This window comes from Sturnira hondurensis, unplaced genomic scaffold (assembly GCF_014824575.4).
Source record: "Sturnira hondurensis isolate 20B ecotype Veracruz unplaced genomic scaffold, ASM1482457v3 Scaffold0006505, whole genome shotgun sequence".
NCBI classification, from domain to species: domain Eukaryota; kingdom Metazoa; phylum Chordata; class Mammalia; order Chiroptera; family Phyllostomidae; genus Sturnira; species Sturnira hondurensis.
In genome coordinates this window covers 7,249,173-7,271,118 of record NW_028079136.1, presented here as the reverse complement: position 1 = coordinate 7,271,118, position 21,946 = coordinate 7,249,173, and the positions used below count along the sequence as shown (strand labels likewise).

Sequence of the window (21,946 nt, the reverse complement as noted above, 5' to 3'; positions counted from 1 at the left end):
AGGTTGCTCAAGCTTATGATGATGGCTTGGTAGTTGAAAATCCTATTAAACAGTGTAAAAAATTAGAAGTTAGGAAAACTGTCTCAGAATTATATTAAACATTTTAGCCAGTACTCATTTCACAAAAGAACATTTTAGATTAGATAATACATAGCCTAACTTTACAACCTCCTGCTTAATACTAGTAGTTAAGCTTTTATTAATATGTCAATTTCTTGTTTTCTCCAAAGTAGTAAGATGATCACATGTTGTATTAAACTATCATTTCTTTTCCAGAATCCAAAATGATTGAGAAGCATGGAGGATACAAATTTAGTGCTCCAGTTGTGCCAAGCTCTTTCAATTTTGGAGGCCCAGCACCAGGGATGAATTGAGTTATCACTTTCCTGCTGTGTGATTGTAGTGATGAGCTTGTGTTCCTCCTAGTAGCAGTTCCAGAACTGGTTCATGTTATCTACTCTAAACTAATTGATCAATAGATGGACAAAAGGAAAAACAAAACAAACCCCGGAGGTCAGACCTGATCATGCAACCTGGCACTGAAAAAGATCCAGGGGGATTATGAGTGGTAGGGCGGGGGGGATGGAGGGTGGGTATTTTCTTTATTTTTTGAAGAAAGAAAGATTCTGACTGAAAGTTCAGGTAACACTGTGGAAATATGAAACGAGGGGATGTCATGAAGGCAGCTTTTCTTTTTCTGAGGAAAAAATAGGCATGGGCTACAGGACTATTTAAAATGTCTCATTTACAGTATAAGCTCAAAGGTAGATGTAATTTTATACCTATGAGTATTTGTCTGATTTCTGTCTCTTCTCACCGTTGGGTATCTATTCTTCATATGTAAATAAGGTAATTGACAACCTTATTCAGTCTTTATCTTTTCACTCATCAAAGATTGTTTCTATGTAGATTGGACATTTATTGTAGCACTACATAACTGATTTTTAAAAATCTGTAAATGAATTAGCACTTTCATATTGAAACAAGCCTGCTAGCCTATGTATAAAATAGCAAAAATGTTTGCTGTTTATAAAAAGAAGGGATGTAATGGGGGGGGACAGGGGTAATTTCAAGTTATTAATTTAAAAATGTACTAGCAATTTTGTACCTGGTGACTTTGTGGTGCGCTCACCTCTGATAGTGACTTGAATTCGGTATGTTAAAAGGGGTTAATGGTATTTCATTGCTGCTAAAAAAAATGGCAACTCCCTCTGTGTCCTGTTTTTTTCTTAAAGCTCTCGGTGTACAAGTGGATATTTGGATACAAGACCTTACTGTAAAAAATAAGAAAGGTGATATTTGAAGCATGTAAATTGGATATAAGGTTCTACTTTTAAAGAGTTATCAAAGAGTTAATGGCTAAACATCAATATATGCAATCTATTAAAAGAACTTAATTCGGCTATTATGTCTTGATTTGATTGTAGTGTTTTCCTAATTTAAAAATTTTTCCTCATTGGCCTGTTTTTATTCTGTACCTAAAAAGGGTGCAGAATGCACACTTTTAAAATTTGATATCATATGCCCTCCCGTTGCCCCTCAATTGTGGTATCAGATTTTAAATAGATAGGCTGAAGGCACATGGTTCCCTCCAAAAACCACTATTGATACCACTGCAAAAACAAGCCAGCAACCAATGTAGAGAGATTGGCTTGCTTCCCTCTCTCCTAACTGCATGTCAAAAAATAAGCCTTTATTGATCTTAAACATCTGTCGGATTGAGTCATACATTGGATAATTTTTATATACATGTGTGCACACAATATTTCAAATTGAAAGCAACATCTCAGTAGATTCAAAACAACTAAATGCTGTTTTCTGTAACAGACTAAATTTATAACTAAAAATGAAATATGCACATATTGATATTTAAAATGCATAAGGAAGAAAACCCATTGGTGTTGTGTTTTTCTTGTATGCCAATAATTAGGCCACTATTGTTGACACTGTTTGGTTTTCTATTTTAACACTGAAGGAGTAAAAGTGCTTCCTATATTAATGAATTTACTATGAAAATCTTGGCAAAAAAATTATCTAAAATATGTGGGTTGAAAACTTAATCAAGTGTGTTTCTAACCCCCCCCACCACCAAATTGGATACCATCTGTATACCATAGGTTGCTTAAGGGGATTTCACTATTATATAAAATCAATAAAATTAAAATGGAGTAGTTGTATATATGAAGCATTGTGTACAGAGGGGAGATATTGAATAGTATTAAACATTTTCGTCTTCCTTTATCTTTTGTCCCTTACCTAATATTTAGCCTACTTTTTTAAATTTCAGACTTCACTGCTTTTTGAATTGATAATTTCAGTTTCCACATTGTTAATGGAAAACCGTATCTAATAAAGGTTTTAGTTATTCCAGTGCACAGTATGAAAATTCTCATTTGCTGAGATTTTTGTTTCAAGAAAATGTATTGGTATGTCTTTGAGAACAAGTTTTATTGTTTCCTCTGTCATACAATCCAAACTAATTTCCATTTATGGATTTGAAGTGAAATTAAAGACCTTAAAATTAAACTATATTTAATATTAAATAGTGTTCAAATGGTAGTTTCTAATGTATCTAATATATACCTTAATTATTTTCAGTATTTCTGTAAATTAAACATCAAATTATACTTTCTTATACATTATGGATCTTGATATATGTGTTAGTGCTGTTAGGCAAAGTAGTAGGACTTTTGATAGCTTATTTTTTTTATCCTTATCCAAGGATAAGTTTATTGATTTTAGAGAGGGAGAAAATTTTTGGTCAGTTACCTCCCATACACGCCCTGACTGGGAATAGAACCGGCAACTTTTTGGTGTACAGGACATGCTCTAACCAACTTAGCCACCTGGCAAGGCCTGATGACTTTTTGGACAGTATTTCTAAATGTGTAGTAAACTACATGTAGGTTTTATTTACCTACAGCCTTTCCCACAAATTCACTACCCTATAACTTTTTTATTCATTTATTTATGTGTGTATTTTTAGAGTGGGGAAGGCAGAGAGAAAGGGGGAGAAACATTAGTGTGAGAGAGAAACATCAGTCAGTAGCCTCTCTTGTATGTGCCTCGGCTTAGGATGTAAACCATAACCTAGGCATGTGTGTTGGGAACTGGTTTCAGGAGTTGTAACTACCCACCATGGCTAAGGCTAAGTTAGCAAACTCTGAATGAGAGCCACAAGGAGACAAGGCTTGTCTGGTAGCAAACACTGCCTCTGCTTCATCCCCCTGTCCCCAAAGCACGTTTGGATAGTTAGAGACAGGTAAGACCCCTGGCAGGTGGGGGTGGGGGCGGGGGCAGGGCAACCTAAGCCAGACACAATCACCTGGGAGACCATCATGGAAGGACTGGGGGTGGGGGGCTGCAACAAAGAGGGATCGATGGGCTGTGCGTGCACACACACTCCCGATATTCTGACAGCCCAGTCCTCATGTCCTCTGGGAGAAGCACTTCCTGGCTCTAACCCACTTAGGCCTGAAAACCTGTGATGGGGAAGGTGGGTGCAGCCCTTTGCCTGGCCAGAGCAGGATCCGGGATGATCTGGCATAAGAAAGAATTCCTAACAATCCTGGGAAGCCTGCTTTGCTAAGAGTACTTTAGTTAAATGATGAAGGCCCAAGCAGAAAATGAGTTTGTTTTTCCAAAGTTCTGTAGCCCTTTAGCTAATAGACCCTGACTTAGAAAAAGCCCTAATGGTTCTTTGTATACTATCTACTGTTTACTGCCTGACAATGATTAGTAAGTTGTACCTAAACTCCTGTGCAAAGAAACCAATAAAAGCCTGTCTAGGCAAAGGTCAGCGTGCTCTCCCTTTGAGAGAGTTGCCAGGCCACTCCAAGGCACTACCCCCTTGAGGGAGTAGCCGTGCTGTCCCTTTTCCTCCACAGGACTTGGTAGTCCTCGTGAATTTGTCTCATCCATGATGCGGCAGGCACTGCGAGCCAGTGGACGCATCACATGTGTCCTGACTGGGAATCAAACCAGTGACCTTTCACTTTGTGGTAGGAGGTCCAACCAATTAAACCACAATGGTCAGGGCCCTGTAACATTTTTTAATTTGTAGAATTCTGATTTTGTATGGGTTTCAGTATTTGTCTTTTAGTGGCTATTAAGCATGTAACTTTGATTTTTATCAGTATTAAATGAAATTCATTTGTTTCTCTGCAGGTTATAAAATGGTGATTGCAAACCTACACACTTCATCAGGATGGTGACTGTTATGCTCACCTCTACGAGAGACCAGCGTATAGAGCAGGGTTGGTCAAACCATAGCCCTATTGGCTGTGTGCTGCTGTTCAGCCACAGAGATAGCCCCTGAAGTAAGCATGAAGAAAAAGTCATTAAGAATTGTATTAACTTGATTGCAACAGGTCTTTGGGAAGGTCCAGTACAATGTCTTATGCATATAGTAGGTATTCCAAAGTTTGTAAGATGAATGACCTAAAATTACCTTAAATCATCAGTTATAAAAATCACAGCTCTGTTTTATATAAATTTGTTTTGGTGACAATTACCTGTGACTATTTGTTAGCATCCACCCTGAAGTTTCAATTTTACCCTTGATGAAGTTGGTCATCTTTGAAATAATACTTTGGTGCGTGGTTTCTTACAAAGGGAAACTAGGTCCCATCTAGAAGTCCAGGATTTTATCACTGTGGGAGGAATAAATACCTTTTTTGTTTTCTCACTCAAGGACATCTTTTAAAAAGATTTTATTTACTTATTTTTAGAGAAAGGCATCATAGATAGGCAAGAAAAACAGTCTGTTACCTTTTATACTCCCCTAGTCAGGGACCCTGCTATGTAACGCTGGCATTACCCTAACTGGGAATCCAACCACAACATTTTGGTCTACAGGATAATGCCCCAACTGACTGAGCCACAGCAGCCAGGGCAGGAATAAATACGTTTGAGAAGTAACTTTTTTTGGTCTGGGGTAATCCCCCTCTAGGTTTTTAAAGCATAGGTGTTAATTATTTTGTGTATTTATTATAGATCTTTCATGTACAGACTGAAATTTGTCAGTTACTTTGAATCCTTTAAATCTTCCTTTCCATCTTTTGTTTCTTTCAAAATCCTTTTAATAAACCAAAAAACAAGGAAATTTTCTCAACCTGAAAAATGGCATCTACCCCAAACTTAAAGACTTGAAAACTAAGACCGAGAACCAGACAAGCATGCCACCTGTTGCCATTTCTATTCAACATTTACATGAGGTTCTAGCCAGGGCAATTAGGCAAGAGGAAATGAAAGACATCCAAACTGGAATGGAAGAAGTGAATTCACAGATAACATGATATCAAGAAAACCCTAAGGAATCCACACACAAAGAGCTAATGACCATCAAGACTGTAGGACACAAGGTCAATATACAAAAATCAGTTGTATTTCTGTATAGCAGTGAAATTAAGGAAATTCCATGTACAATAACATGAAAATATACTTAAAAATAAATTTAACAAAAGTGAAAAACATACTCAGAACTACAAACCTGTTGAAAGACCTAAATAAGTAGACATCCACGTTCATGGATTGGTAAATAATGAGGATGGAAATATTTCTCAGATTGATCAATAGGTTCAGTATAATTCTCAAAATCTCAGCTTCCTTACTGCCAAGATTGACACACTGATCCTATAGTTGGTATGTAAATACAACGGTTGCCCACTTCCAGCCAAGATGGAGGCGTAGGTGGAAACACTGTGCCCCCTCCCACAACTAAATTTAAAGACAGCGAAATTTTAGAAAAACGCAGACAAAACAGTGAAAATTGAACTGTATGGAAGTCCACTCAGTTCAGAACCGGTAAGAGGGGTGGAGTCAGCAGCAGAGGGGTCGGGCTGGAAAGACTGGTCTTACCGACTCAGGAGCAGAAGTGGTTGGTTGATCCCAGTGTGGGGTGGTTGCGGCGGCAGCTGCGGACCCAGTGGACCCAGTGAGGGCACAGGGTGGCTGGCTGACTGTGGTCACACATTCGAGCACAGATAAACCAAGCAAAGGAGCGAACAGTGAGACGGACCACTCAAGCTAGGACCTCAGTGACGGGAATTAGAGACTGAAAGCACCAACTGGAAAGCTTTTCCCGGGGTCAAAGGGCCGGGACAGGCTCCCAGGCCCACAGAGTTCGTTGGAGAGACCCACAGGGTCCTGGAGAGTACACAGGCCCACACACCCAGGAACCAGCACTGGAGGGGCCCAATTTGCTTGTGGGAAGCTGCAGAGGGGACAGAAATCTGAGAGCAGAGTGGAGCAAAGCACCATTTTTTTCCCCTCTCTGACCCCCCCCCCCCATACAGCGTCAAAACCCAGCAACTGGGTCGCCCGGCCCTGACGTACACCTAAGGCTCCACCCCTCATACATTAACAGGTGCAAACAGACCAAACATTATGACTCAAGAACAGCTCAAAGCCCCAGAGCCTATACTTCTAAGTGACCAAGAAATAGCAAACCTTTCAGATGCACAGTTCAAAAACACTGATCAGGATGCTCACAGAATTGGTTGATTTTAGCCACAAATTAGAGGAACATATGAAGGCTAAACTAATTGAAATGAAGGGAAATGCACAGGAAACCAATAGTGATGGAAAGGAAACTGGGACTCAAATAAAGGGAGTGGACCAGAAGGAAGGAAGAAACAACCAAACAGAAAAGAATGAAGAAACAGGAATTCAAAAAATTGAGGAGAGGCTTAGGAACCTCCAGGACATCTTTAAACATTCCAACATCTGAATTATAGGGGTACCAGAAGGGGAAAAGAAACAGCCACGAGTGGAAAGCTTATTTGAACAAATAATAAAGGAGAACTTCCCCAGTCTGGCAAAGGAAATAGACTTCCAGGAAATCCAGGAAGCTCAGAGAGTCCCAAAGAAGTTGGACCCAAGAAGGAACACACCAAGGCACATCATAATTACATTAGCCAAGATGAAAATGAAGGAGAGAATTCTAGAAGCAGCAAGAGGTAAGGGGATAGTCACCTACAAAGGGGTTCCCATCAGACTGTCAGCATATTTCTCAAAAGAGACCTTACAGGCAAGAAGAGACTGGATAGAAATATTCCAAGTCATGAAATCCAAAGACCTACATCCAAGATTGCTCTACCCAGTAAAGCTTTCATTTAGAATGGAAGGGCAGATAAAGTGCTTCTCAGATAAGGTCAAATTCAAGTTCATCATCATCACCAGGCCCTTATTATGAAATGTTAATGGGACTTATCTAAGAAAAAGAACATAAAAATGTGAACAGTGAAAGGAGAGCAAACTCACAGTTATTAACAACCACACCTAAAACAAAAGCAAACTAAGAGGACAGCTAGATTGGGAGCGGAAACAAATGGAGATCACATGGAGGGTTAGCAACAGGGGAGTGGGAGGAGAACGGGGGAGAAGGTACAGAGAATAAGTAGCATAGATGATAGGTAGAAAATAGACAGGGGAATGCAGGAATACTATGGGAAATACAGAATCTAAATTTGTGACACATGGACATGAATGAAGGGGGAATGGTGGAGGAGGGGTGTGCAGGGTAGAGGGGAGTGAAGGGGTGAATGGGACAACTATAGTGGCATAATCAATAAAATATATATTTAAAAAATAATTTTTATTAAAAAAATACAAGGGTTGCATAATGGCCCATCATAAATGTGAACATGATTTAGTAATTGTGACAGTGATACTGGCATAAGCACAGACATAAAATTGAGTCCAGTGTGAAACTTCAAACTTGTGGTCAACTGATTTTCAACAAGGATGCAACAACCATTCGATGTGTGAAAGAATCTTAGCAAACTGTTCTAAGACAGCTGGACATTTACATGCAAGAGCCTGAAGTTAGACCCTTACCTCATCAATAATTTATAAAAATTAGTGATTGAAAGACAATATAAGACCTCAAAGTATAAAACTCTTAGAAAAAAAAGGCATAAATCCTTTTTACTGTGATTTAGGCAGTGCAACAGTTTCTTGGATATAACACCAAAGCAGAAGCAAATCTGCAGTATGTAACAGCAAAAACAATTTACAGTAAAAGAGCCTTGGCTGTTGTGGCTCAGTGGATTGCACATCAGCCTGTGAACTAAGGGGTCACTGATTTGATTACCTGTAGGCACATGCCTGGGTTGCGGGCCAGGTCCCCACTGGGGTTGGTGCACAAAAGGCAACCACATGGTGATGTTTCTTTTTCCCTCCCTTCCCTCTATCTAAAAATTTTCTTTAGGAAATACAAGTAGACACTTCTCCAAAGCTAGTATCATTGGAAGAGATGCCCAATATGGCCAGTCACTTGGGAAATGAAATCAAGATAAAAATAAGGTACTTCACATGTACTAAGCACGTTTGTAATTAGGAAGGTGGACAAGTAACAAGTGTTGGTGAAGATGAGAAATTAGGAACATCATACACTGCTAAGATGTAAAGTGGCTATCTGGTGGAAAAGTTTGGAAGTTCCTCGTAAGATTGAATGTAGTGTCACCCAGCAATTCCACTCTTACATAGAGTTGAGAGAAAGGAAAGGTGTGTCCACACAAGAACGTGGACATGATTGTCAACGCTACCATTACAGCCAAAAGGTGCAAATAGCCCAAGCTGTCAGTTGAATAAACAAAATGTGGTGTATCCATAAAATCATGTATTTTGGCAATAAAAAAGAATGGAGTACTGTTAACATGCAACAACACTGATAAGCCTTGGAAACTACAAAGAAAAGATTCCATTTATATGAAATGTCTAGGATTGACAAATCCATAGAAGCAGAAATTAATGGTTGCCGGGAAGGGTTGGGGAGGAAATAAAGTGACTGCTGATGTGTACAGGGTTGCTTTTGGGAATGATGAAAAAAGTCTCAGATTTTATTACCCCAATATTTTGCCTACTAGTTCATTTTTTAATTGCCATTACCCTATTAAACAGTCCAAACTGGTGCCAAGGTTGGGATGGTGATTCTTGAAATTATTTTTTTCCTGTAAACTTGCATATCTATTATACTTTTCAATGTAATACATACCATTAGGGATTTAAGACTGAGCCAACCCTTCCCCCTGCCAAAAAAAGAAAAAGACAGCACTTAAGTGTTTTTCTATAAAATGGTATAAAAAATTGTCTCAAGAGTATGAGGAAAATAATATCATGTTGAGAGCAGTGGCTTCATTCGTGTACTATCCACTATTTACTACTGAAACAGTGCGGACTTACTGTGTCTATTAATGAAACTCGGTTTTCCCTGTTTGGAATGTTCTAGTTTCGATTTAAGCAAATATAATTAGATCCCAAAATGAAGCTATAGTAGCCACTTCCAAAGTAGCCACTTCCAAAGGGACACCTGGAATCTTCAGGGTCTTTTCAAGATTTATAGCATTGTGTAAATTGAATGTACTTCCTCAGTTTGTCACTAAAATAAACTTAACATATATTAGTCACAATTGGTAAACTTCAAACTCTGTGATTTTTCAAAGATGAATGAATGAGGTTAACAAGTGGTCCAAGGGTAGAGTTGATAAATGGAAAACTTGCATTCATACTGTAATTACATCAGTTTAAAATGAGGGGAATCATTCAATTAGCCACTAACAAAACATTAACAGTTGTAGTATAGCTATGCTCATGTCATCATATAAATTGAAAACCACTTATCTGAGATTGGAAAAGGGGCATTTTAACATAAACTTCCAAAACATGTTCTAATTAAGCCCTGATTAATGCTTTCGGTGTGGAAACTGAGATTAACTGAATTGGCTTCAGTCTACAGGCCAAGGACTCCTGAAAGCCCTATGAAACCACAAACTTTTTAGCATATTGTTCATAGCTTTCATCCCAATCACAACAGAACTATTATTTAGGTGCTTAAGAACCACTGCTGTAGAGACCATTAAAGTGAGAACTGGAGAAAGATGGTTTAACATTAAGTCCTTGAATGCATCTCTACTAGGCACTGTGCTAATTCGTTTGCCTATATTCTCATATTGTGTATCCATATTGTGTGCCAATCACGCCATGGCATAAGTAGGTTTTTTCTCCTTTTTTTCTTCTTTGCATAAGTGGTTTTTACCTTAAGGATGAGGCAACAGATTCCGAGACAAGTTGATATACCTATAGCCACAGCTCCCAATACAGAGCAAGCTACTAGTTTGGTTTTAAATTTTCGTTTTTTAAAAACTACAAATCCATGATTTAAAAAATTCAAATTTATTACAGAAATAACTTAATGAACCCAAGTCATCTCTAAACACTTTGTTCCAGATATTTTTAGGATTTAATGCATTTCTTTGTATCTTTTTTTACACATATAATACTTTATTGGTTGACATGGTACAAACATGCTCAATTCAGTCAATTCTCCAGAAAGTTTTGAGTTATTTAAATGTTTTTAAAATCACAATGGCAGTTTTTAAAGGGGCCTAGAAATAAATTAGCCTATTCATGAATTGGCCAGATGGTCCAGCTTTAAGGGCCTAGCACCAGTACTAGCGCTGGTTGGAAGTGAAATATTTTCAAGTCATTAATCCAAAATATAAGATATAAGGGACAGGAGAAAATATGATTTGGGAAATTATGAAGATTATGGATTGCCCTGAATACTCTGTACACGTGAACTCTAAAATCACTGGTAAATACTGTTAACACAAAGTTCCACTACCTGTGAAAAAAATCAAGAGTTAGGGTTTCTCTCTGAATCAGGTAAGAATTACAGTATCTTATCTAGTCACGTGAAGTAGAGCATAGGAAATATGGTCAATAACATTGTAGTAACTATGTATGATACTGAAAGTATGAGGGGAAAAACTTTGTAAAGTACATGATTGGCCAACCACTGCTATACACCTGAAACTAACACAAAATAATACTGAATGTAAACTAATTTTAAAAAGACCAAAAAAAGTTTTGTAAATGCAATCTGCAATTAATGGGTAAACCTAAAGCTTCTTTTTGAGCTCTGGCTGTATGGCTGTCAGTAGGTCACCTGTTGATGCCCCTTCAGGGCATATGCCTGGGTTGTGGGCAGGTCCACGGTTAGGGCCTGTGCAAGGCAACCAATGTTTCCCTCTTCCTCCCTTCCTTTTTCTTAGAATAAAATCTTTAAAAAGTCTTTTTTCTTTAAAGATTTATTTATCTTTAGAGAGGAAGGGAAGGAGAGAGGAAGAGAAATAGCAATGCATGGTTGCCTCCTTTGCGTCCCCTGCCAGGAACTGGCCTGCAACCCAGGCCTGTGCCCGGATTGGGAATTGAACCGCCATCATCTGGTTTGCAGGCCCACACTCAATTCATTGAACCACACCAGCCAGGGATAAAATCATAAAGAGCAGGCTGACAGCTCTGGGCATTGGGTGGGGTGGAAGACGCTATAACGGGGATAAATGGTAATAAAAATATACAAATTTACACATGAATTCTTGGAATTCTGTATTGTAATGAGTAAACTACAGGCATGAGACTTAGTAATAAATGGCTAAACTGCAGAGAAGTATTGTTTCTTTTAATAACATTTCTGATTACCAAATACAGATACAACACCTGGAAGGTATAGAATGTGTAAGTTAAAACACCCTGGTTTGGTTTATTTTTAAAAACCTTGTTTTTCATCTGAACTCTTATACTCCTTTATGTCAAAGGGAACCTATCCATTGAGTAGTACGAGGCTGCTTTCCGTAAGCCAATTCCTTCAGTTTCAAGTAACCTAATCCAATTTCGTGTTACATTTTTTCATTTTTCTAAGGGCACAATGAAAAAAAACTGCTTCAGAGATGTAATATGTATTCAAACAAAACTCAAAAGTCGTTATTTTTCTTGGACTGGCGTTTGGGCACCAATTACTCAACTAAACTCTAGTAGGTTCAACCTGCCCCCTACTCTCCTCCAAGAAATAAGGTACCATTGAAATCTCGAACTAGGCTTAACTGTCGGTCAAAACACTTTAGTTATTTTCATTTAGAGAGCTATTTTTAACTTTCTTTTTGCCTTAATCCCCTTGGCCATTCCAAAACCACCTGAAACATCAAAGACTCTAAATCTAACATCATCTAGCGCGCTCCAATTTTTGCAAGAGGAACACTAACCTATTACAACTGACCGGCCTCCTCATTCTCGTAGTAACTCAGCTCCACACCTGGAATGCCCGGTTTAGCAAACTTTTATCTCCTCTTTATTCAGCCTGGTTGCCAAAGCAAATGAACTCACTGAATACTCCTGAAACGTCTAGTATTTCCAATAGTTGAAGTTGGGGTTGGGACGTGGAAAAATTTAGTAACTAATTTGTATTCATTCTGACTAGGTTCACGGAGACAGAGGAAATGCTTTTCCCAACCTTTTCGCTTTTCTTTAATTCGCGAAACACACAAAAGGTGAAAATGAAGGTCGATTTTAAAAAAGAGAGAAGGTACGACACCATTAAAGACTTTCAAATTTTGAACCTAAACATTAAAGTGCAGAAGGAACCGCACTCTGCCAGCGGAGTCCAAGACCCGTGGCCAAACTCCTCCGAGGCTTTTGGGGGAGGGGGGGGGCGTTAGGGGGCTCACCCTCCCACCGAATGGTGATGCCCGGACGACCGAAGCGCGGAGAAGCTTGGCAACCATTGACTGCCTTAGAGCAACTCGCGGGAAAGCGGAGCCCTCCTCCGAAACCAAAGGCCCCAGCGGGCACCAAGAGCCCCCAGGGAGCTGTTAGGCATCCCATTTTGTCCTACTCCTCACAACCATTTCCCTCCCAACGGCGCGACATACGGCAATCTCTAAGCAAAGCCCAACCAGTCCCCAGAACGCGCTCCAGTAGGCCCACCGTAAGAGTCAAGGCCATCTCCTAGCCCCTGTGGGGAAAATGGCGCCAGCCACCCCTTTTCCCTCCCGGCTAGTCACAAGGACCAGCATCCCTCCCTCACTACAAAATGGCGTCTCCCGCAGGAGCCCCCGAATCAGCATAATTCACTAGTTAGCGAGGCGGTGTCGGTCTAGGATAAGCGGTTCTGCCAACCACTGAGACACAGGAACTTTGATTCCGCTCTTCAGCCAAGCCACTCAGGCGCTTGCCTTAAGGCGTGACGTCAAGAAAATGGGGCGTGGACAAACTGATCTCTCGAGTCGCATAAATTTGAGCCAATGGTAAGCAGGAAGCGTCTAATGAGTGACGTAGTGAAAGCCCAATGGAGGCTAGGGGCGGGCTTCAGACTAGGTATGCGGGTTGCGGGGCCTGGGGGCCGGGCGGCTGTTTCCTGTCCTGGTGCATGGTGGTCGGACGAAGGAATTGTTGGAAAATTTTCTCGGAGGTTCGTATATAAATGTGTTTTTACCCAGTGTGCATTATTCTCCGCCCGGCCGCCGCCCTTAACGCTGCGGCGCGGGCTCGCTAGGGCCCGGGCCCTGACTCCGGCTGCTCAGTCTTGGTCGCAGGCCCTTCTGATTTTACGGCGGGCAGCGGCGCCTGGGCAGAATCGGAGTTTATTAATAACCCGCGGCCGCCACGCTGGGGCGGCGGAGCTTTTCTTACCGAAGACCCCCCTCCCCCCAAACTCTCGTCTTTGCTCGGTGCCCCGCCTGTTCCCTCGAGGGACCGCCGAGGAAAGGGACGGGAGGGTGGAGCCCTCGGGAGCCTGGCGCCCTCGGGAGCCTGGCGGCGTCTGGTCTTGACCTCCTTGCGGAGCGAGTCCCCAGGCGCTCCCGTGGTGAATGAAGCTCCTCCGCCTGGGACGGCGGGCCATGGTCTATACCAGGCCCCAGCTGTGGCGCCGGCGGCAGGACTGGCCGTGGGCCCCCTTGGACCCCGCCTGAAGAACGCACCTAGAATATCCTCCCACCCATATCGTGCACAGATTACTTCTTTATCTCACTTAAAAAAAAATTTAGGTCATTTGAGGTCTAACACCGAATATTTAGAAATTGTTATTTTTGTCATTCCTCCTTTTTTTTTGGTCGGTTTTGGCCAAAGAGAACGATTCCTTCGGTTGCTTTGTAACATTGTGGAATGTGAACCAATTTTTACTCCCTCCTATTTATTTTTAAACAATAAAGTGACCACACTAACGAAGTTAAAGAAGTGGGGCGGGGGGGGAGTACCATTGCTAGTACCATTGGTGTTTAAAATCAACTTAAGCCTTTGCTTTGGAAGTGTCTAATCAGCTGGTATAATTATGGTGGGATATAGTGAAAAATTGTAAGTTGGAGGCTGTGGTCAGCTTCGCCCTGAGTCTTACTGGNCTCCCTCCTATTTATTTTTAAACAATAAAGTGACCACACTAACGAAGTTAAGAAAGAAGTGGGGCGGGGGGGGAAGTACCATTGCTAGTACCATTGGTGTTTAAAATCAACTTAAGCCTTTGCTTTGGAAGTGTCTAATCAGCTGGTATAATTATGGTGGGATATAGTGAAAAATTGTAAGTTGGAGGCTGTGGTCAGCTTCGCCCTGAGTCTTACTGGAAGATACATTGGTTTTTCTGTAGTTGACAAAAATCGATGCAGTACTTAGTATTTTCTCTCCCTGAGGGTACAGTTTAAGTTCATTGTTAAGTGTTTAGTAAGAGAATAGATGATAAGGAGATCCTCCAAAAACTGATGAGATGATAAGATTTGTAACTAAGGTATATTTTGAAAATTCCATAGCCTCCCCCCCACCCCCACCTTTAAAAAAATAATAGCTTTATTGGTATAATTCACATACAACTCATCCATTTAAAGTGTGTAATTAAGTTGGCTTGGTGTATTCAGAGCTGTGCAGCCATCACCACCATAAATTTTTAAACATGTTCATCACGCCAAAAAGAAACTCCCTGTTCCCTTTAACCCCCAACTTCTTCCCCAACCACTATTGTGAACGTTTCATAGGAATTTCAGTGTGTGGGCTTTTGTGACTGGCTTCTTTCATTTGCATAATATTTGCAAGGGTCCCCCATGTGATAGCATTATCAGAACTTCATGTCTTTCTATTGAGTTATTTCATGTATAGACATTATATTTGTCCATTATCTGTTGACGGACATATGGTTTGTTTCCACCAATTTGTCTGTTATGGATAATGTTGCTATGAACACTGTACGAGATTTTGTGTGGATATACAGTTTTGCTTCTCTTAGATATATACCTAGGAGTAGAATTTCTTGGTCATGTGGTTGGTAACTACATTCAGCCTTTTGGGGGACTGGCAAATTGTTTTCCAAAGTGGCTGCACCGTTTTACACTTCTACCAGCAGTGTATGAGAGTTCCCATTCCTTCATGTCTTGTCAGCACTTCTTAGTTAGTGGGTATGAAGTGGTATCTTACTGATTTTGGTTTGTATCTCCCAATGGCTAATGGTATTGAACGTTTTTTCATGTGCTTAATTGGCCACTTGTAGATAAACATTCTTTAGAGAAATGTTGATTTTTATCTTTCCCCCATTTTTAAGTTGGGTTATTTGCTTGCTATTGAGTTGTATGAGGTCTTTTCATATAAAAGTCTCTTACAAGATTACACGATTGGCGAAATGTTTATAGCCCTTTGCTGCAAGGTGAGATATTGCTGTGAAGTAAGAATTGCTGTGTTCTTCATGTAAAGATGAGCTACCTGTATTCAGGAATTGTGCCTCTACTATTACTTAAGATGTCACTAATTATGATGTACTGGCACTTTGTGATTATGCGAGGAAAATTTTCTGAGTCCTGAGATTTTCATTGTTACTCCATATTGAAGTTTTTAATCTAGTTTTTGTTTTTGTTTTAATCTGAGGTTTCATCTAGTTCTAAGTCTTTTTGCTCCTGGCTTTATTTCAGAACACAGTGGTTTTTCTTTTAAAGAGTTCAGTTGCATGTGTCATTGCTTGTTTCTATGCTTAATTTGTGAGACAGTGTTTTAAACTTTATTGTACTGTCAATCAGAATTATTTTGTTTTTCAGATTGATTTAGACTTAGAAGTCTCCCTGTCATTCTTTGAAAAAAAACTTTTGAAAACAGTGATAAATTTTTCTCTATCCTTTTCAATAAATCTAATTCAATTTTAAAGCTGTTGCAGCAGCCCTGACTGGCGTGGCTCAGTGGGTTGGCCATTGTCTTGCAAACAAAAGGTTGCTGGTTCATTTCCTGTCAAGGTACATGCCTGGGTTGCAGGCCAAGTCCCTGGTTGGAGGCATGCGAGAAGCAACCAATGGATATTTCTCTCCCTCTCTTTATCCTCCCCCTAGAAATAAATAAATAAAATCTTAAAAAACAAAACAAAACTGCAGTGGGAACTCTGCACCCTGCAGAAATGACTTATCCATTAATGTGTAGACACGGACATTAACTCCAAACTACATGTTTTTTACTTAAAATACCACTTTACTCAGCACTTAACTTTAATTAGGCAATGAATTGAATAATTTTTTGAGTCGTTTACATATGTAAACTTATCACCTTCACTATAAACCTTAATCAAATACTGGAGTTATTATCCCTATCTTGCAAGTGAGTCAACTGAAATTTAGAGTAACTTGTCCAACAATTTATTACATGGCAAAGCTGAGTCTTGAACCTATGACTGGTTCAAAAGCCCAGTCTCTGAAGTGTAAGCTACCTAGTACCCATCTTCTTACTTTTAAAATATAAAATACCTGTAGTTTGTAGAGTAATGCAGTATTTTGAGTACTATACATAATATGCCATAACACAGATGTTAATGTACTGTTTACACACATTTTTTTAAGTTAAACCATGATGGCAACTGGCCTAGAATTGAAAATACAGACATTTATATAACATGGAATAATAGTCACAGGAAGTTGGAATCATTACAATTAATGGTAATTTATACGTGCTAAATGTTAGGGTGGTTGGCAGTGTGGGCTGTGAAAGAATTCACAAAGAGAAGATAGTGCTAAGAGTAAAGGGTTTTATTTTTGCTTTCCCAGGGGAGGGGAAGGGTCAGGTGTGGGGATACTACCAGCACTAGCACCATCACTGAGGGGTTAGGGCTTTGATGGGGTAATGGGGTGGTTGTAGAGCAGGATGTTTCAGTTAGGCTGCAGCTTGTTTCAATGTTATCTTTGGGTGCGGGGTCTGGAGGTCATCACGGTCTGGAGGTCATTGTGATGTGGTTTGTCCCGTTTAGTAAATTCCTGGAGCTTCTGAGCCTTCAGGGTGCTTCCAGTAATTTTCTAGTCCCCAGGATAAAGGTTCACAAAACAGTTAGGGTCAGCCATGCTTTATGGGGGTCCAGCTGGCTCTGGGAAAAAGGGTCTGAGGAAGTGGCTTTTGATCTACTAATATATACACGTAATACAGTAGGACACTATAGGTGAGCCAATAAAAAGAGCATTGGAATTAAAGAAGACTTAATCTTTAATCCCATTTTAGGCAGTTAACTAGCCATGACCTTATACAAATTGTATTCATTTATTCAGCAAATAATTTAGTAAGCATGTACCATGTGGCATGATTTCCTGAAGGCACTAGGAATTCAGGAGTGAATAGGACTGATGGGAGCCCTGCCATCCTGGAATTTAGAGTCCATTTAGAATGGGGGCGTCAAACTCACTTTCACCTGGGGCCACATCAGCCTCCCGGTTGCCTTCAAAGGGCAGAGTATAATATTAGGATTATATAAATGTCACTACTCCTGAACAGTTAAGTGAGAGCTCTGCGCTGCTGCCAGGTTGAAACAAGGTGGAGGGCCGGATTTGGCCCGAGGGCCTTGTGTTGGCCTCTGTGACTTAGAGATTCTGATAAGTGAAATGCTCCTATGAAAGAGGTTTCTGTGATAGCAAATAAGGAGATAGTGGTAGAATTGCTATTTCAGTTAAGAGGTGAAACTGAACAATACATGTAAAAGCAGGAAGAGTTATGAGTATAGTAAGAACTAGAGGGCCATGTCTGGGTGTATATAATGGATGACTGTTGTAAAGCACTCTGCAACATGAGGTGTGTCTAACTTTATTTACCCATTTATTTATTTAAAGATTATCATCATTATTTAATTTTTAGAGAGAAGGAAAGGGAAGGAGAAAGATGGAGAGAAACATCCATGTGTGATTGCCTCTCGTGCACTCCTACTGGGGACCTGGCCCACAACCCAGGCATGTGCCCTGACTGGGAAGCAAACTGGGGGCCCTTTGGTTAGCAGGCCAGTGCTCAGTCCACTGATTCATACCAGCCCAGGCTCATTAGATATTTGTTGAACATACAATCTTAGGAGTCAAAATTCCAGAGACCCGAAGGACATAGCACATATTCTAGAAGGCTTATAATCTAATGGGCAGACTGGATGTAGGAGTTAAAGGACTGGTAAGATGAGAGAAGAGCATTAGATATCAGGAAGCAGAAGCTTTTCAGCCCAAAACAAGGTTCTGTAAACCTCACTTTTCTCACTTGCATAAAGAAAACTGGCACAAAAGTACATCTTCAGTGCTAAAGGCTTTAAATACATTATTTCACTTAATTCTTACAACAGCCCTGTCAGGTGGGTCTTCCTCCATTTTTTTCAGTGGAGGAAATGGGGGCTCAGCAGCAGGTTAATTGCCTAGGAGCTGAGCAAGAGTCAAATGCATAGCATGCAACAGAAAAAAAAAAGCATAACATGCCAGCAAATTATAAAGCCATAATGTACATGAAATCTATGATCATTAAAATAATGAGGGCCCTGGCCAAGTAGCTCAGTCGATGGGAGCATCTTCCTGATGCACTGGGGTTGCAGGTTCAATCCCCAGTGGGGGCACTTGTGGAAGTCAACTGGTAAATGCATGAATGGGTGGAAAGGCAAATCAAAGTAACAGCAAATAATGTAGGATTCAAATGATGACTAAGATCTGGGTAGTGAGGAGCCAGTGACAGTTAAAGGTTTTTCTCTCTGTTTGGACTGCCCTTTCTATTTTCTACCTCTAGGAAATGCTTACTTATCTTTGTCTGCCCAAATTTACCTGCCCTGGTATTTGCACCCCTGAGGCAGAGTTAAGTGCTGCTTTTTCTATTAATGCTTCTATTCATAGTAACTACTTTTTAAAAAAATAATGGACATAAACATAGTAAAAATTTTTAACTTATAGAAGGTATGCAGTAAAAATTAAGTCCCTTCCTCACTCCACCCTCATTTCCTGGTCCCAATTCTGGGAGGACCTCTTGAATTTATAAATGTATATACATTTATATACATTGTATAGCATGTATAGGTATTTATATACATTTTTTTAAAACAGGAATGCAGCCCTGGATGGTGTAGCTCAGTGGATTGAGCGCGGGCTTGCGATCCAGAGGATTGCGGTTCGATTCCCAGTCAGGGCACGTGCCTGGGTTGCAGGCCGGTTCCCTGCAGGCCCACTCCCAGCAGGGGACGCACAAAAGGCAACCATACATTGATGTTTCTCTCCTTCTCTCCTTCCCCTCTAAAAAGATAAATAAATAAATAAAATCTTTTTTAAAAAACCATGAATGCAGTTATAGGAAAGAAACAAACTTTCCCCTACCCTCAGGGTTCACTGAGTCAACAGAATTGCTAACGGAATATAAGTGGGAATCTTCAACATGTTAAACCCAAATAACTCTAATTACGGGAATTTTAGACATGTTACAAAACTGATAAGCAACACTTGCCAGTGTGCTCAATAGTTTAATAGTTTGATAAATTATGAAAAGCATGCCTTGGACTTTGAGTTCATAGTTTTACCCTGCATATTAAGTGAAATTTCTGCTTATTTCAAAAACTGTTCATTTTCTTGGCATTTTTTTATGGTTCATAAATATTCTCTGTAGCTTTTATTTCATGTGCATTGTTCTTTATTCTCAAGGGCTATATTTTTCTTCAAGGTAAAAAATGTTGTTAGCCCAAATAAATCGAGACTCTCAGGGAATGGCAGAGTTTCCTGGAGGAGGAATGGAGGCTCAGCACGTGACCCTGTGTCTGACAGAGGCTGTGACTGTGGCAGGTGAGCAATCTTATCTGAAGGGATTCTGTGGTTTTGGAAATATCATTTAGCTTAAGGGAAAATGAAAAATCACAACACTGAATTTACATCTCTTTTCTCATTTAGCTAGAGACAACCCAAAGCTAAGCCTTTCAATAAGCATTTTTAGGCCCTGGCTGGTGTAGCTCAGTGGATTGAGCGCAGACCTGCGAACCAGACGATCGCAGTTCGATTCCCAGTCAGGGCACATGCCTGGGTTGCAGGCCAGTTCCCTGCAGGCCAACTCCCAGCAGGGGACACACGAAAGGCAACCATACATTGATGTTTCTCTCCCTCTCTCCTGCCCTTCCCCTCGAAAGATAAATAAATAAAATATTAAAAAAAAAAATAAGCATTTTTACCTTGGTGTAGATGCTGGGTGCAGTGGGACAGGGGAATGTTTTTTGTAAATACTAGAAAAAATCACACTTGAATCTAAGTTAAGCCGTCTGCCTAATTTTCATTTTAAAGAATTGATTTAAATAGATGTACATGTGATAGTTATCTAAAGAAAACAATTGTCTTTTTATAATAGATGGTGACAATTTAGAAAATATGGAAGGTGTAAGCTTGCAAGCAGTAACACTTGCAGATGGCTCTACTGCTTATATACAACATAATTCTAAAGGTGCGTACCTCATTACAACCCATTGGTTAGTATCAGCAATGCATAATGACCTCAGAGTTGGAGCACTTAGTAACTCGACCCCTTCCCAGGCCTTCCTAGCTTCAGTTTAACTTAAAATTGGTTTAATAATTTGGGGACACTCTTCGAGACATTTGGAAGATACTGTGGGGTATCAAAATTAAGTGAGGGAGAGAGGAGTGCCCCTAGCCTGATTCTATTAGGACCTTTCTTGCTATTTATAGTTCAAGTTATTATTTAATGTTTTTAAGAAATATGCAAAAGAGTAAAGTCATTTGGTTTTAGTTTTACAACATTGCCTCTGAATCAGTGTTTACTTTGATCCAAGAAATAGCCTAGTTCTCAAACTTTTTGTTTTTATAGAAACCTACTAAACACATATATACGTAGTCTAGGGACTTATGCCCCCTGGATGAGAATGGCCTCACATACACTGACATAGCTGTCTATTCTTCCTAGCTTCAGCTTCCCCCTGTTCAGAGTTACTGTTTCTAGGTGGCTCTGAAGAGTGCACAGAGGGTCAACTCAGGTAGCCTGCTGTGATGAGCCGCTCTTCCTCTTGAACTTGTCTAATTGGGAATTGGAGGGGAGGAAGGATGGCTGAGGGAGGCTTTTCTGCTTTCTGTAGGATCACTGGATGTGTTATTGAATTGCCTCAGAACGTTGAGGGAAGAACCAAGATGAACATGATCTTAAGTAGTGTATGTTTTTATAGTTGATAATCATTTTGAAATTGTATAAAGTTTAACATTTTTTCTTATTCTAATTCAGTGGTTTAAATGTCTTGTTCCAGATGGAAAACTCATAGATGGCCAGGTCATTCAGTTGGAAGATGGTTCTGCTGCCTATGTTCAACATGTACCCATACCTAAAACTAGTAAGTATTTGATACTACTTACTGTCCTAATTTTCATATTTTAGTCTTTTCTGCCTCTCTCCCTTATTACCTAAACTTAGTCCTGATCTCTAGTCCTCCTTCTGAAAGGGAAGATCAGTAGATGTCACAGAGAACAGTGAAAGACCATTTTAACTTGAGACTTTCTCTCAAAAATAATAGAAAAGAAGTTATTGGGCTACACTCTGGAGACAAACGTGCAACAGTCCTAAGTAAATATTTCTATTATGTGAGCTAGATGTCTCTGATTTTTTTCTTTTTGTCCTTCTTTCAACTCTTCTTACAACCTAGTATGTATTTCTTTTTTCTTCCTTTTTTAAAAGAGTATCTTTTAAGATTTTATTTACTTATCTTTAGAGGGGAAGGGAAGGAGAGAGGGAGATAAATATCAATGTATGGTTGCCTCCTGTGTGTCCCCTGCTGGGAACTAGCCTGCAACCCAGGCATGTGCCCTGACTGGGAATCAAACCGCAATCCCATAGTTTGAAGGCCCACACTCAATCCACTGAGCTACACCAGCCAGGGCCCCTGGCATATATTTCT

General features: G+C 40.1%; 2 protein-coding genes across 13 annotated transcripts in view; both read left to right on the top strand.

Annotated features, from left to right (window-relative positions):
• IPO7 (importin 7) overlaps positions 1-2,363 on the top strand; it is a 67,405-nt gene extending 65,042 nt beyond the window's left edge. For both annotated transcript variants that reach the window (XM_037050103.1, XM_037050104.1), the window contains one exon: positions 277-2,363. In XM_037050103.1, coding sequence (XP_036905998.1) covers positions 277-374 — 98 coding nt within the window. In that variant the 3' untranslated portion in view covers positions 375-2,363. The remainder of the gene's footprint in view (positions 1-276) is intronic.
• Positions 2,364-13,163: 10,800 nt separating this feature from the next.
• Positions 13,164-21,946, top strand: part of ZNF143 (zinc finger protein 143) — a 40,365-nt gene continuing 31,582 nt past the window's right edge. For 6 of the 11 annotated variants that reach the window (XR_005067081.1, XM_037050101.1, XM_037050100.1 and 3 more), the window contains exons 1-4: positions 13,164-13,249; positions 19,726-19,844; positions 20,398-20,490; positions 21,302-21,385. Coding sequence is in view for 10 of the 11 variants with exons in the window: in XM_037050101.1 (XP_036905996.1) it covers positions 19,733-19,844; positions 20,398-20,490; positions 21,302-21,385 (289 nt within the window). In the remaining variant the exon portion in view is untranslated. The other 5 variants (XM_037050095.1, XM_037050094.1, XM_037050096.1 and 2 more) reach the window with 5 other exon arrangements.